This window comes from Brassica napus, chromosome C8 (genome assembly GCF_020379485.1).
Source record: "Brassica napus cultivar Da-Ae chromosome C8, Da-Ae, whole genome shotgun sequence".
Classification (NCBI taxonomy): domain Eukaryota; kingdom Viridiplantae; phylum Streptophyta; class Magnoliopsida; order Brassicales; family Brassicaceae; genus Brassica; species Brassica napus.
This window is the reverse complement of record NC_063451.1, coordinates 39,915,261-39,929,887: the sequence shown is the minus strand read 5'-3', so window position 1 is coordinate 39,929,887 and position 14,627 is coordinate 39,915,261. Positions and strand designations below refer to the sequence as shown.

At 37.8% G+C, this 14,627-nt stretch overlaps 4 protein-coding genes across 4 annotated transcripts; 1 reads left to right on the top strand and 3 right to left on the bottom strand.

The window, feature by feature from the left end:
- The first annotated feature begins 101 nt into the window (after window positions 1-101).
- LOC106368354 (mitochondrial import inner membrane translocase subunit PAM16 like 2) lies at window positions 102-1,682 on the top strand. The gene is made up of 4 exons (XM_013808296.3): window positions 102-345; window positions 539-626; window positions 1,066-1,199; window positions 1,284-1,682. The coding sequence occupies exons 1-4, from the start codon at window positions 343-345 to the stop codon at window positions 1,401-1,403; spliced, it is 345 nt and encodes a 114-aa protein (XP_013663750.1). The 5' UTR covers window positions 102-342; the 3' UTR covers window positions 1,404-1,682.
- Window positions 1,683-1,713: 31 nt separating this feature from the next.
- On the bottom strand, window positions 1,714-4,972 carry LOC106368352 (extensin-2-like). Its single transcript, XM_048764797.1, has 3 exons — window positions 3,620-4,972; window positions 2,088-3,466; window positions 1,714-1,999 (listed from the first exon to the last, which is right to left on the bottom strand). Exons 1-2 carry the CDS (start codon window positions 4,842-4,844, stop codon window positions 2,124-2,126), a joined length of 2,568 nt encoding a protein of 855 aa, XP_048620754.1. The 5' UTR covers window positions 4,845-4,972; the 3' UTR covers window positions 1,714-1,999; window positions 2,088-2,123.
- Window positions 4,973-9,720: 4,748 nt separating this feature from the next.
- Window positions 9,721-11,878, bottom strand: LOC125591177 (putative pirin-like protein At3g59260). Its single transcript, XM_048764796.1, has one exon. The coding sequence runs from the start codon at window positions 10,277-10,279 to the stop codon at window positions 9,794-9,796; it is 486 nt and encodes a 161-aa protein (XP_048620753.1). The 5' UTR covers window positions 10,280-11,878; the 3' UTR covers window positions 9,721-9,793.
- A 192-nt stretch (window positions 11,879-12,070) lies between these two features.
- LOC125591176 (pirin-1-like) lies at window positions 12,071-14,029 on the bottom strand. The gene is made up of 7 exons (XM_048764795.1): window positions 13,580-14,029; window positions 13,428-13,477; window positions 13,270-13,308; window positions 13,138-13,166; window positions 12,983-13,045; window positions 12,794-12,894; window positions 12,071-12,707 (listed from the first exon to the last, which is right to left on the bottom strand). Exons 1-7 carry the CDS (start codon window positions 13,687-13,689, stop codon window positions 12,227-12,229), a joined length of 873 nt encoding a protein of 290 aa, XP_048620752.1. The 5' UTR covers window positions 13,690-14,029; the 3' UTR covers window positions 12,071-12,226.
- Window positions 14,030-14,627: the final 598 nt, after the last annotated feature.

Sequence of the window (14,627 nt, the reverse complement as noted above, 5' to 3'; positions counted from 1 at the left end):
CCACCCAATTAAAGATGGGCCTCATATGTCGACAGCCCAAGCCCAACACGTAACACTTGTTTGGTTGTTATTATTGGATACCATTAACAATTCCTTGTGCTTCTTCGTGCTGGTCATCGATCTTGGCCGTGTTTCTTCTTCTAACATTTTTTTATTACACGAACACGAACCAAAACAAAGAAACAAAAAACAAAAGAGAACCCTAGATTGTTCCATCGCCTTCCTGTCCAGGTTTATCTCTCTCCCCCCCCCCCCCCCCCCCCGCCCGCGAAAACGAATCCGAATCTCCTTAACGAAAGAAGCATCTTTCCGAAATCTCAATCGATCAATTAATCAGCTCCAATGGTGAGTTAGGTTTTCTCTCTATCATAAGCGTGATGTTCTTTTGATTAAAAGTCAATTCATTTTCGCTTCCTTTGGGATCGCTTGTTGTTGATTTGTGTGAAAATCCGATAGATTGATTGATTGATGCGTGTAGTGGCCTAAAAAGGCCTGTGCTTTAACAATTTACATATCTCATTTGGTTTCTATTTTACAGGCAGGGAGAATCATTGCGCAGCTCATTGTGATGGGTTCTGGTATATTGGGTCGTGCTTTCTTTCAAGCCTATCGTCAGGCTCTTGCTAGTGAGTTTCCAACACTTTTTTTATTTTCATCAAATGCTCTCTTAGAAAGATCTGTTTTTTTTTTTTTTCGATTGATAGATTGCATTTTCATAATGATTCTTTGATTTTTTTTGTACAACGGTTTATATGTTTCCTGAAACAGATTCCTCTGTTTTGATTGACTGACTACTATATCGAATCAGTGAATCCTCTGTTTTTTACATATGTTAGTTTTTTTTTGACATCGTGAATCCAATGATGGTTTACTCTCTCTTAGGGAGATCTGTGTTTTTTCAATTGATAGATTGGTTTACGAGTTTCGTTTTGATGGTGACTGCTGATTATGTGATTTGTTTTTCTTTATGACTATTAGAACGGTTTATGTAATGAAGACAAGAGGAGTCATGTATTTGTAATGGAAGAGGCCTATCTAACCCAAGCATCTTCTTTTTTTTTGCAGATGCGTCTAAAACCGGCGTTGCGCAGGAAGCGATGCAGAACGCAGTACGTAAAGCAGGAAAATCCATTACTGAGCAAGAGGCTAGGCAGATTCTCGGTGTAACCGAGCAGACCTCTTGGGAAGAGATAGTACAGGTAAGACCATTTCTCTTTCTTTCTTTCTCTGAAACTCTGGAGTGAATAACTAAAAAGGAGTTGGTTGGTTGGTCTGTAATGCAGAAATACGACAAGCTGTTTGAGAATAACGCCAAAGCTGGGAGCTTTTACCTTCAATCTAAAGTTCATCGAGCCAAAGAATGTCTTGAAGAGGTGTACAGGAGCAAAAGTACACCTAGTTAAGACTTGTATCTTTCTTGTTTTTGTCTTTACAGAGCTACATTTCTTGCTACAGTTCTTTCAGATGATGTGTAAAACTTTGAAAGACGGCCATAGTTTTCTTCACCCATTGTTTACTAATAACGAAGACTGCTTGCTCTGTTCAGTTAAATCAGTGTCGAAGAACCTCTTTAAATTAGATTTTGCGTGTATGTTGTTTCTTTCACTCTTGTTTCTGTTTCAGACTTGTAACTGAGATATTAATCTACAGTTTGTTTGTTATGTATATAACTACTTTATAAATTTAGTGGCTTTATGTAAATACTTGAAGGAAAATTAGAAACCTGACTTTATTGCAAATTTTATTTTGATAGAGGTGGACTTGTAAAAGATAAAATGCTATGTAACAACAATTAAATTACAATTCAATTTTTGGCAAATCTGAAATGAAGAAGCTAGAATGAAAACATGAAAGGTGATGAGTAGTCCTAATGAAGTGGAAGTGAAGTGGTTCGTCTTGAGATAATCATAGTCGCTGACTGAAATGTGACAATCCTTATTTGGTTCACTTCTTGATCTCCTCGTACACCTTTTCTTTATTACACATTTTAAAAGAAAACCTGTAAAACATAGAAGAAAAACTGCCTTAGATTTATGAATTCAAAATAAGAGTATAGATAAGAGGTTAAGTGTTGGCATTAAACTCACTTGAATATTGGGGAAATTTGGTTAAGCTTGGTGAGTTTAGTAGTGGATGGGAGGTGGTGGAGATGCGTAGATGTAGACTGGAGGAGGAGATTTTACGGGAGGCGGGGGAGAGTTGTAATGGTACGGTGGTGGTGGAGATTTGACTGGTGGAGGAGGTGAGTTGTAGTAGTATGGTGGTGGGGGAGATTTTACTGGAGGAGGTGGAGAATGATAATAATATGGTGGTGGTGGAGATTTGACTGGTGGAGGTGGTGAGTGGTAGTAATAAGGAGGAGGAGGTGATTTCACGGGAGGAGGGGGAGAATGATAATAGTATGGTGGTGGAGGAGATTTCACGGGAGGAGGTGGAGAATGGTAGTAATACGGTGGTGGAGGTGACTTCACTGGCGGGGGTGGTGAATGGTAGTAGTAAGGAGGAGGTGATTTCACTGGTGGAGGTGGAGAGTGGTAATAATATGGAGGCGGCGGTGATTTGACTGGTGGAGGAGGAGAGTGGTAATAATATGGAGGTGGTGGAGATTTCACCGGAGGAGGTGGAGAATGGTAATAATATGGTGGTGGAGGAGATTTCACTGGAGGGGGTGGGGAGTGGTAGTAATATGGTGGTGGTGGGGATTTGACTGGCGGAGGCGGTGAATGGTAATAGTATGGAGGAGGTGGTGATTTAACTGGTGGAGGAGGAGAGTGGTAGTAGTATGGCGGTGGAGGAGATTTGACCAGAGGAGGAGGAGAGTGGTAGTAGTAAGGTGGTGGAGGAGATTTGACCGGTGGTGGAGGAGACTTGTAGTAGTATGGAGGTGGGGGAGATTTCACTGGAGGTGGAGGAGATTGGTAGTAATAGGGTGGTGGTGGAGATTTCACCGGTGGAGGTGGCGAATGATAATAGTATGGTGGTGGTGGAGACTTAACCGGTGGTGGAGGTGAGTGATAGTAATACGGTGTAGGAGAATGAGTTGGAGGTGGTGGCGACTTATAGAGGTAAGTTGGGGCAGGTGGCGGCGGCGACTTGTAGTAGTAAACCGGAGTTGGGGGCGGCGGAGACTTGTAGTAATAAGGTGGGTGGTAAGGAGCTGGTTTATGGCATTCCTCATAAGGCTTCTCAGGTGCATAAGCAAAGGACTTGGCGTAAAGCACAACCTCGTACTTGGTCTTTGATTTCACATGAAGTTTACCTCCTTTGTTACCCATATTGTAACTTGTAGGAATATTACAAGGTGATCCCTTTGGTGGCGCGTGTAACTTGGCCGTGCATACCTCGCCGCCGTATTTGCGGTAGTTGTACCCTTCCACGGTGATTGCATATTTACCATTTATCTTTGTCTTACCGTACGCTTTGACCGTTTTGTCTCCTGCCTTGCATGTCACCTCCACGACAGCACCTACGTGACAAATATAAATTTATTTAAATATAGGAAAACTCAAACTTGCTAACTTCTTTCTATTATTGGATCTTGATCTCGCTTAAGTCAATAACAAGTTCTGTCTTTTAAATTTTTTTTATATAGTAGGTAATAACGGATTTGTAAATTTACCTTTGAGATGCTTTTTGTCGTGTGACTTTTTAGGGTAGGTCCAATCGTAGCATCTATAGCAGTAAACTTTACCAACAACTTTAAATACAAGTGGTTTTGGGTGTGGGTGAGGATGGGGGTGAAGATATGAGACCGGCGGTGGTGGAGATGTGTAGTAGTACGGTGGAGAGTATGATTTGACTGGTGGTGGTGGGGATGAGTAGTAGTAAGGTGGAGAGTAGGTTTTTGGTGGTGGTGGAGGTGATTGGTAGTAGTATGGGGGTGGTGGGGATTTCACTGGAGGAGGAGGAGACTTGGAGTAATAAGGAGGTGGTGGAGATTTCACCGGTGGTGGTGGGGAGTTGTTGTAGTAAGGAGGAGGGGGAGATTTCATGGGAGGAGGAGGAGAATGGTAGTAGTATGGTGGTGGTGGAGATTTCACTGGGGGAGGTGGTGAATGATAATAGTATGGTGGCGGAGGAGACTTCACCGGGGGAGGAGGTGAATGATAGTAGTATGGTGGAGGAGGAGACTTCACCGGAGGAGACGGAGAATGGTAGTAATATGGAGGTGGTGGAGACTTCATTGGAGGAGGAGGGGAATGGTAGTAGTATGGTGGAGGAGGTGATTTCACTGGGGGAGGCGGTGAATGATAATAGTAAGGTGGTGGTGGAGATTTCACCGGAGGAGGTGGAGAATGGTAATAGTACGGTGGTGGTGGATATTTAACCGGAGGAGGTGGAGAATGGTAGTAATAAGGTGGAGGAGGAGATTTTGCCGGAGGAGGAGGTGAATGGTAGTAATAAGGTGGAGGAGGAGATTTTACCGGAGGAGGGGGTGAATGGTAGTAATAAGGTGGAGGAGGAGACTTCACCGGAGGAGGTGGAGAATGGTAATAATACTGTGGTGGTGGAGATTTCACCGGTGGTGGCGGAGAGTGATAATAATACGGTGGTGGTGGAGATTTCACTGGAAGAGGAGGTGAATGGTAATAATAAGGTGGAGGAGGGGACTTCACCGGAGGAGGCGGTGAGTGATAAGAATATGGTGGTGGAGGAGGAGGGGATTTATATTCATACGGTGCGGGAGTAGATTTCACCGGAGGTGGTGCAGATTTGTATTCGTAGGGTGGTGGAGGAGAACTATAGTAATAAGGTTCCGTTGCCAAGGTCAAACCCACGAGCATTGCCAAAACAGCAACTACCAAATGAGTCTTGCCGGCAAGACTCCATGCCGGAGTTGCCATTGCTTTCACTGGAAAGTCTCACCGTCGGCAAGACAAGATGTTATTCTTGGTTAAGAAAAGAGAGAGAGAGATATAGAAGATGTTTTAGTAGATGGTTTGTACTTCTGCATGGACAATGGCCTATTTATATAATGAAAGTTAGTCATAGGAGGTGTGCTTCATTATTAAGAAGCCGATTCAATATTTTTGTACTCTTTTGATTGTTCCTATGTTTTCTTGTTAGCTGGCATTTGTTCATTTAAGAAAAAAACAATTACAGAGAACTTCTTTAGAAATTATTCAGCAGGTCGATCAGAAAACTAATCTTCAACTACCCAATTGAAAAATCCCACTAATTTCTGATTGATTGTTGATACATTTTTAGTTAATCTACCATATATAGTATAATAGTACTAGCTAGCTGCTTGTTAACCTATGTTAATCACAACGACATACACTTTGTTTCTGATATACAATATTGTCTAGTGTTACTGACACTATATAAGTTTAAGAGAAATTCCTAAGGATAGTCGTTTTAAAGTTTTTATCACAAAAATATCTTTCAACAAAGAAAATGACGAGAAAAAGTTTTATTAAATGATAAAAGTATATTTATACCCTAGGGCTAACTAATCTAGACTTATGATTTAGAGTTAATGGGTATAGTTTTGAGAATAAAGTTTCAAATTTAAAAAATAAAAAAATTAAAATTAAAATTTTCAAAATAAAAAGAGATTATTTTGGTCATTTTTTCATTGGAAGCTATTTTGTGACAAAAACTTAAAAATGCTATTTGAGAGAATTTCCCTAAGTTTAATGTAACGGTTTATATTATCCTAATAAATCTATATCAGAATAGACATGCATTAGATGAAAACGTGAATTTGATATAAGAATATGTGTTGGGAGATAACTTGTTTAGTTGTTTAATGGGGTTCAAGAAATTGTGTCGACTCGCTTTCAATAATTAGTGGTTTGTTTTACAAAACATAATTATTCTAAGTACTAACTAACTTAAGATGATCTCTTTTCTCTCTGAAAAAGGAATTATATTCGTTAAAATGTACGTGTATATGCATGTGTGAAAATGTTAGTGTCTAGATATTTATGTGTGGATATTTTAACAAATTAGTTTTTTTTCTACAAGGAAACCTTAATCAACTTGAATAGTTTTTCAAAAAAAAAGCAAATGTAACTACTTCAAATACTTAATCCAATTGTCATGGGGAATTTTTAAAAAACATTTATCCGTGTTTTCAAAAAACTAGTTCGCCCTAAAATCCTCTCAGACACGAGAATCGAGGTGTCCTTGAAACCACCATTTCTTGACGCCGGCGGGGTCTCAAACCGCCGGCGTCGAGCTCCTCGAGCTCCTCTCAATCTCTCTTGCTCCCGTCCTCGTCTCTCTTGCGTTTCCTCAGATTTTTTCGTCGTTTTAGTCACCGCCAAAGCTTTCGTCGACAGATCTCTCCGGAGAAGGCTTTCCGTCGAGAGTCAAAGCGGTTGGCCTTTCATTTACGGACCGGGCTTCACCGGATCCGGATCTTCTTGGGGGGCTCCCCTTTCCACTTCATCCGCCGTGTTTTTCACCAACTTCAAACGCTGTGCTTCATCATTGCCACTCCTCACCATCGCTGACTCTCAAATCTGTGAGTTTCTACCTCTAGCTCGGGTGAGCAGCGTTTGTTCCTACGGATATGGGCTTCTCAAGTCAGATCCGCCGCCGTACTCGCCGCTTGAAACCTCTGTTCTCTCGTCGCAGCTCCGCTTTTCTCACCGAGAAAGCCTTAGCGGCAGACGACCTCCTCCACATCGCTTTAGCTCGTATCCACCGAACTGGAGGATGGTATCAGCTTTGCTCCCCTCACTGGACTCAACCCGTCTTGCCGCCGGCTGTCGTGCTCATTCTGCTGCGTATCTTCTTCACCGGCGATGCCACTCTACTGTTGTCACTCTCGCGGAGTTGGGCCAAAACAATTTGCTAGTGGGCTTGATAAGCCTATCTACCTTTAACTTCAGCCCAGTTTCACATCCTAATAATCAATGGGGGATCTTGGTCTTTTTGGCTATTTTCCTAAAAAATTTTGATGGATTCATCAAGATTTTTACAGAAACTGAATTGCTTTCACGTGATTATCTCTCTTTGTCGAAGAGTCTATCTTTTGTTCATTTACCGGTGGATTCATCGGGCTCATCACCATCACCATTTGCCTCCTCTTTGAGGAGTGCTTTCCCTCCAATCTTTGAATGAAGGTGTCTTTCCATATCTATAGCCGTTTTGTTATCTTGTGTAGCGGTTCGTTCGGGGCCTGAAGATACAACGGATTTCGTCTCGACGATATTCCGAGGTGCGGATTGGATGTCAACGTCACGATATACAGTGACTATTTCTCAAGGTTTCGGCAATGTCGTAAACTTTGTATTGACGCATCCGAGCGTTGCTCTGGATTCGCTGTCCTACTATCTTAGAGCTTTTGCTATCTTTTATGTTGTATTGTCTTTTGTTTGGAGAGTTCTAAACAACTTTCCTTTTAATTGTAATTTGGATTTGGATGTTTAAGTATGAATGAAAGTGGTGTTTCAAAAAAAAAAAAAAACTACTTCAAATACTTATTTAGTTGGTTGTAAAACTATATTTTTAGTGTAGAAAAAACTATATATTTTTTTTTAACCTGGGGTATTCCGGACCTATGGAAGGAAAAAAAAAAAAACTATATTTTTAGTAATTCAGTCGATTAACCCAAGAGAACAACAAAGACAGCAAATATCCTTATACAAGAGATGAAATCTTCACCGTCACGTTTAATATATTATATATCTAAACTCAACATTCAGTAGGTAAACTGATAACCTCTATGTACATATATGTTCTTAGACTAAAAATATATCAAAATCAAGAGAAATAGACAGCTCGATCCACGTAGTTCTGCGGACGGCAAAACTTGCTACCTTTAACTTCAAGATCACGTTACAAAGCTGATTACAATTTATATTTTTATTTTCCGTTATAAAAGGAAGACCATCTATTTTTTTAAAAAATGTATCCCCGGACCCTTATTGTAGATATAAACGTGACGTGGTATTTACTCCAAAAGTTGTATGAAGATGTAGTATCTTAAATTTAAAAGATGGCTACAAACATGTCTCGACAAATTGATAAAGAAACGAATTGTTGAAATGATTGTTTGCAAACGATTACAAATTCCACTTTCACATGCTGCGAAGGTAACATCACATGGCCACGTATCGGTCAAATTCTCTTAGTTTGTCACTGGCTTAACCTGTTACTCCCTTTTGCTGAGTGTTGACTCTACTTTTGTTACCATAGGTGGAAAATGTCGAAATGTAACTTCTGTCATGAGTTTGTACTTTTATAGTGTTATGAACTTATGAACAAACGCGAACTCGAACTCAAGAGCAAAAACATATCGAAGCAGATACATGTTTAGTATTTGTATATTATTATGTGAATAGTTAATTTCACAATCCCTTAGACAAGTCCAACACCTAATAGTAATATAAAAACTAAACTAAGAATATGACACATTAACGGAGTCAAATTTAGTCCTTAACTAATCTCAATTAACAAATGACGCCGTACACTTGTCTAAATACTGAAGAAAACGTAACGCAAATCGCTAATTGTTCTGTTTTTAAAAATCTTTCACTCAATTCAAATATACATATATGTTACGTAAAACCGGTAAGAACGTTTCGGTGCATGTACTCTTCTTCCCTTGTGTACGTGTGTGTTTAGCTTTACTATGTCAAAAGATTGTGCTACACATTATATTTATACGGATTTACTTTTCCTGTAAGAATATCTTTTTGTTGCACTAATTAACAAAAAAAAGTGTAGATAAAAGCCTTACAAAAATCTAGGTCATGCATAGTATATGCGCCAAAAATTCACATAACGAAAGCTTATTACAATTATGAAAAAACTGGGGATTGGTAAGTAGTTGCTAGATGTAATATCAGACACTATTTATATATGCAGTCGTTGTATACTACTTTTTTGTATAATATAATATCAATATTAACATAAATTAGGTAAACCAACTCATATACTATATATTATATATACAAGGACATTCCGATATTTTATGTAGCTAGTTAGTGGTTATAGAAGCCATCACCAATAGGTCCCATGCATGCACACATATAAGCCCGGACCGTTCGGTCAGATCTTCGGTTAACCTTAACTAATTTTTACTAAGCATTTTTTTTTCTCTCTTTTTTTTTCCTGTTGAATAGTCTGTGAACACTTCGGTAGTTTCATCATCCAATATCTATTATCACATAACTTATTTAGTTATTTCCCAACTCCGAATTATCTTTCATCGTGTTGATCATTTTAGTTAATAATTCCTTGCTATCTCTTTTAACTTAAAGGAATTTTGATAACCTCAGCTTGTTATCTACTTAAACGTGTTTCATTTACATCACTATAATGGATTTGTCGTCATTTGAAAGAGTTTTCCTGGTTTCAAATTTCTTTTGGATTCATTCATGCCTCTTTTACCATCTCAAAGCCATGAGTGTGTCTCAACTTTGTGTTTATAACAGTATCATTCGACTTGTTTTATTAGCATCTTCTTTTGAGAAATATTTTATTATCATCTTCCGTTAACTACAAACAATCAACTTGATGTTCTGATTTTTCTTCTAATTTCTTCTGTATATGATTTGATGTAATAATTTTTTTGAAGAAAATAGGCTTTAATTCCAGGGATCAACAACAAATTTGGTTCACTTCGACTTCAAATTGTAAATATATTGCTAAAACTGAACTAGCTAGAAATGATTAACTTTCTGAAACGTAGGTTGTTCTTTATTGCATAATATTAGCAAATTTATTGCCTAAACATGTAAGACTAGAACCATTCGAAATATATAAAAAATAGTATACTAAAAAAAAAGCAGTCTATGTTATAGTTTCAGAATCGTTTCATTCTGACCTCCAGTACTTAATTAGCCATCTCAAAGCCATTCTGGCCATTGCGATAGTCCCATATGGTCCTATCAATCTCAGCTTGTGTGTTCATCACAAATGGCCCGTGTTGAACCACAGACTCCCCAATCGGTTCTCCTGCAATCAACAAGAACCTCAACGGCCTATAGTTTGACGTATTCCACACGCTAACTTCATCTCCTGTTCCAAACACCACAAGAGTGTGTGCTTGCACTGCATAAGAGTCTGAGGACCCAAACACGCCTTCATTGCCATCTAAAACGTATGCAAAGGCGGTCCACGTCTCCGGAATAGTCTGGTGAGTTTGAGACCTTGGCTGGAGAATTATGTCAAGGAACATGATTGGTGTCCTTGTGTAGAAAGGAGATTGGACTCCCATTGACACTCCTGCTATGACTTTGACCTCTACTCCTTCTTCATATGCTACTGGCATCTCAGAACTCGATATTTCTACGTTTGCTGGGTCGATCCTGAGCAGCATCAAAGAACATGAATCTTAAAAACATTGTAAAAGCTATGAAGAAAAGTGGTATCTTAATATATGAAGAATCTTGTTTTACATTTTGTCACTTGAAGGGAGGTTGACCCAAAGCTGTAAGCCAATGTTAGTGTGTTCTTTAGGCATTTCAGAATGAATGATTCCTCTTCCTGCTGTCGTCCACTGCAATATACAATATAAAACCATAAAGCTCAGAGGTTAATTTAGGGTTTATGTTTTAGGTTTTTTTTTTACCAGAACATCTCCTTCATGGACTCAGGGCCGGCCCTGGGCCAAGCCCAATGAAACATTTGCCTTGGGCCCCCAAAAATTTTGAATTTTTTTTATATGTAAATAGGCCCCCAATTTGTAAAAAAAAAATTTTTAGGCTCCCAAATTTTTGAAACCTTTACTAAATGGTCTTGGGCCTCCAAACTCTCAGGGCCGGCCCTGCATGGACTGTACCCTTGTTACCATTGAAGTCTTGGTGAATGAGGCCTCCCTGTACTAGTTAAAATGATTTGACTAAGCAACAAAAAAAAAGCTTTGATTATTGATTTAAATTATCGATGAAGACTTGTTTCTCACCTCTAACATGTATGTAACACTCTCAAAACCTACATGCACACAGATTATCAATTACATGAGACACATTATAGAACAAAGTAGGCTTTGTGTATGTGTATAATAAGAATGAAAAGATGACTTCACCTCTATGAGGATGATCTCGGAATCCACCTGGAGGTGAAACTGATCAAGAAACAGAACAAACAAACAATAAATGAATAAGTAAAAAATCAAAATCTCAAAATTTTAAATTACACATTCCAAAGTAATAAGAATTACCAGAAAATTCAGCAAGCGACACGAACGGGTCCAGTAACTCATGGTCACTCCTGAATTAATCCAAAAAAAAATATATGAAACTTGAAGGTGAAGGCATTCGATTTTCATAGGAAATTTGAGAAAGAAGCAAGAAACTCACTTGGTAATTCCTTGTCTAATGACACCATCGTTACTATTCTCAAAATTTGCAAATATCTTCTTCACGACCTGTCTGGATGACATGTTGATGATTATGACAAAGATCGATGTTAGAATTAGAGAATATGAATATATTACTGAGTTGTGTTTGATATGAAATAATGAGATACATAAATATATTGGTAACGTTAACATTATGCTAATATTCATACAATGTAAAATCTCTTTAAAACACATAAAGGAAACATGCTTAAAAATCATTTAAGATCTACTTATTTTAAAATCTTTCCATTTAATATTCATAACGTTTAAAATCTTTACAATTTTGATATATGCAAAATACACATATGCATATTCATTTTTTTTTGTCAACAATAAAAGCTTTCTAATGGAGGATGTGTTAGTTTGTGTTTCTTTTCTTTTTTGGCATGTGTACATATTTATGAGTACTCCATATTTATTACTCCATGCATCCAGATATAGCAAAACACTGAACCATACCTTGTCAGTTGTAAATCACTAAGACCCTCAACGGCTTTGAGGTTAACTTATTCCACACGATAATTAAATCCCTTGGTCAAAACACACAAAAAAAAAAAAAACTCATCAGAACTACTAAAAATCGTTGGTGTTAAATTAACACATTAGCCATTATCTTTTCTTTTTTGGAACTTTATTAGTCATTATCTTTGGGTTTGGTTGAAGTTAATTATCAGTATGATGGCTTTAATTTAGAATAATTACACATGAATTGGTTAAGAACACGAATTTGACTCTCTATCAGCAAAATCTTTATTTAAAATTATGAAGTTGAAGTCATATATGAACATTTCTTATTAACTTTCTGAAAAAGAGAATTGTTACTATTCCCCTAACATTGATCTCATCTTGAATGTGAAAAAAGAAAAAAAAAACCAAAAAAAATTCGTATGGTTTTTGTTTACAAACTATTTTCTATGTGACCTCTTAGCTACTCTTAGCCAGTTCAAACCCGTTCTTAGCATTCCGATAGTCCTCAAAAGCCATATCGATTTCATCCTGTGAACTCATCACAAACGGACCACACTGAACCAAAGGCTCACCGATCGGTTCCCCTGCAATCAACAGAAACCTCAATGCCCTAGAGGTTGACTTGTTCCACACGCTAACTAAATCCCCTGGTCCAAACACAACAACATAGTGCGCCTGAATAGCCAAAGAGTTCAAGGAACCGAACACACCCTCATCACCCTCTAGAATGTAGGCGAAAGCGGTCCAAGATTCTGGTACGGTCTGGTGGGTTTGAGATCCTGGCTTGAGGGTAAAGTCAAGGAACATGATTGGTGTTGTTGTGTAGTAAGGAGATTTGATTCCCAATGAATCTCCGGCTATGACTTTGACCTCTACTCCATCTTTCTCTGCTCTTGGAATCTCTAAGCTTGACAGTTCTAGGTTCTTTGGCTCGATCCTGTCCCAAGTCAAACAACAAAAAGATTCAAAAATGGAATCTTGATATGTAATATAGATGATAATGAAGGAACTTGTATCTTTTACATTCTGTGTATGGAAGGAAGGTTGATCCAAAGCTGTAAGCCATTGTTGACTTCTTCTTCTGGAAACTCGGAATGAATGATTCCTCTTCCTGCTGTCATCCACTATCAAAATCAAAAACCAAAACTGAGTGAATCAACAAAACTCCAAGAGGACTTATGTTTTTTTTTCTGTGTTTAGTATGCTTTTCACCTGAACATCTCCGGCTTTGATTGTACTTTCATTGCCTTTGAGATATTTGTGAATGATACCTCCCTGAATAAGTTTTGAAATATTTTGAAATTAGAATCTCAAACCAAGATTCAAGAATGTAATCAGTGAACATGATGAAAGAGTCTTTGGCTTACTTTTAGCATGTAAGTAACACTTTCAAAACCTGCATAGAGTTTATCCAATTACATTAGTCATTACAGAACATTATAGGCTTTGTGTAATGTGTATTATATATGCGTGTGCAAGATGTTATTGGTGATACTGACCTCGGTGGGGATGATCTGCGAATCCAGCTGTAAGCGAAACTGATAAAAACAGAGAAAAACAGAACACATAAGTGAATACTCTATATTCTTGTCTTATAAATATGTAAACATTTTGATGAAAAAATAAATAAATATGTAAACATGAGTCAGAAATTTACATGAAAAATCAACTAGCAGCACGAAGGGGTCCAATAACGCCTGGTGAATCCTGAATACAATCCCATAAGATAAGAATATGTATATGAAAGTTGAAGATGAAGACATTGGATTGTCATGAAAAAGATTTGTAGAAAAGGAAAAGAAAACTCACTCTGTGATGCCGTTCCTAACGAGAGCACCTTCGCCTTCTTTCTGAAGCTTTGCTAAAACATTCTTGATTACCTGTCTCGTTACTCTATCAGAGTCGCAAGAAGCAGACATCGTGATGATGATGGAGCTAGGAAGTAGTTCTTTGTATATTCTCTTCACCTTTCAACTTCCATTTCCAGTGTGTGTATATATTATATATAGTCATAGAGAGAGAGATGCACATGATCGAATAGAACTAGTAGTTGTAGGTGAAGGCGAATAGGTCCCATGGATATGTGGTGTGGACCAACTGTTTGTATTTGACTCTCTACTAATCATGTTCTATGATATTTTTTTTTAATATTAGAAATGGTCTATGATGATTAACCAGCGATAGTATAAAATATGGTTTGACACTTTGAATAATAAACGTAGGATTACGAATGCTAAAAAAGTTTTATATGTTTAGTGTAATCTGAAAAATAATCGAAAATATTGCGTTCACACATGCAAATCGTTGTAGGCGCCACGTGAACACGATACCCTGTGATACGTCGGAAAGAAAATCATTGCTACATGATTTTAAACTGACAAGTGAATGATATTGTTGGCGCTGCGCACGCATGCGATTTCATATTCACACTCACATGTGAATAATGTACATTATACGTCGGTTAACATTTTTAATAAGAAACATTGCATCCGTATTGCCAAAAAAAACATTGCATCTAGAAATCCTATAATACAATCAACACAATAAAATAAAATAAATTTCCAATCTCAAATTAGGCCAATATAAAATATTATATAAATCAATAAAATAATAGATTAGAGAACTCTTAACTAAATATATGATCTTATTAATTAAAATAATACACTGATAACTACTATATATAAAAAAATTATATACATTTTTTTTTATAACCGTGGTTTGATTCCAAAGACTTTCTAGGGTCAAAGACTAATCACTACGAAACCCACGGAATCACATTTTTTTATCACTTAAAGCGTTTCGGGTGACCAAACTCAAACCCAGGTGGCGGCACTCACAGCTGTGAGCATTTTACCAC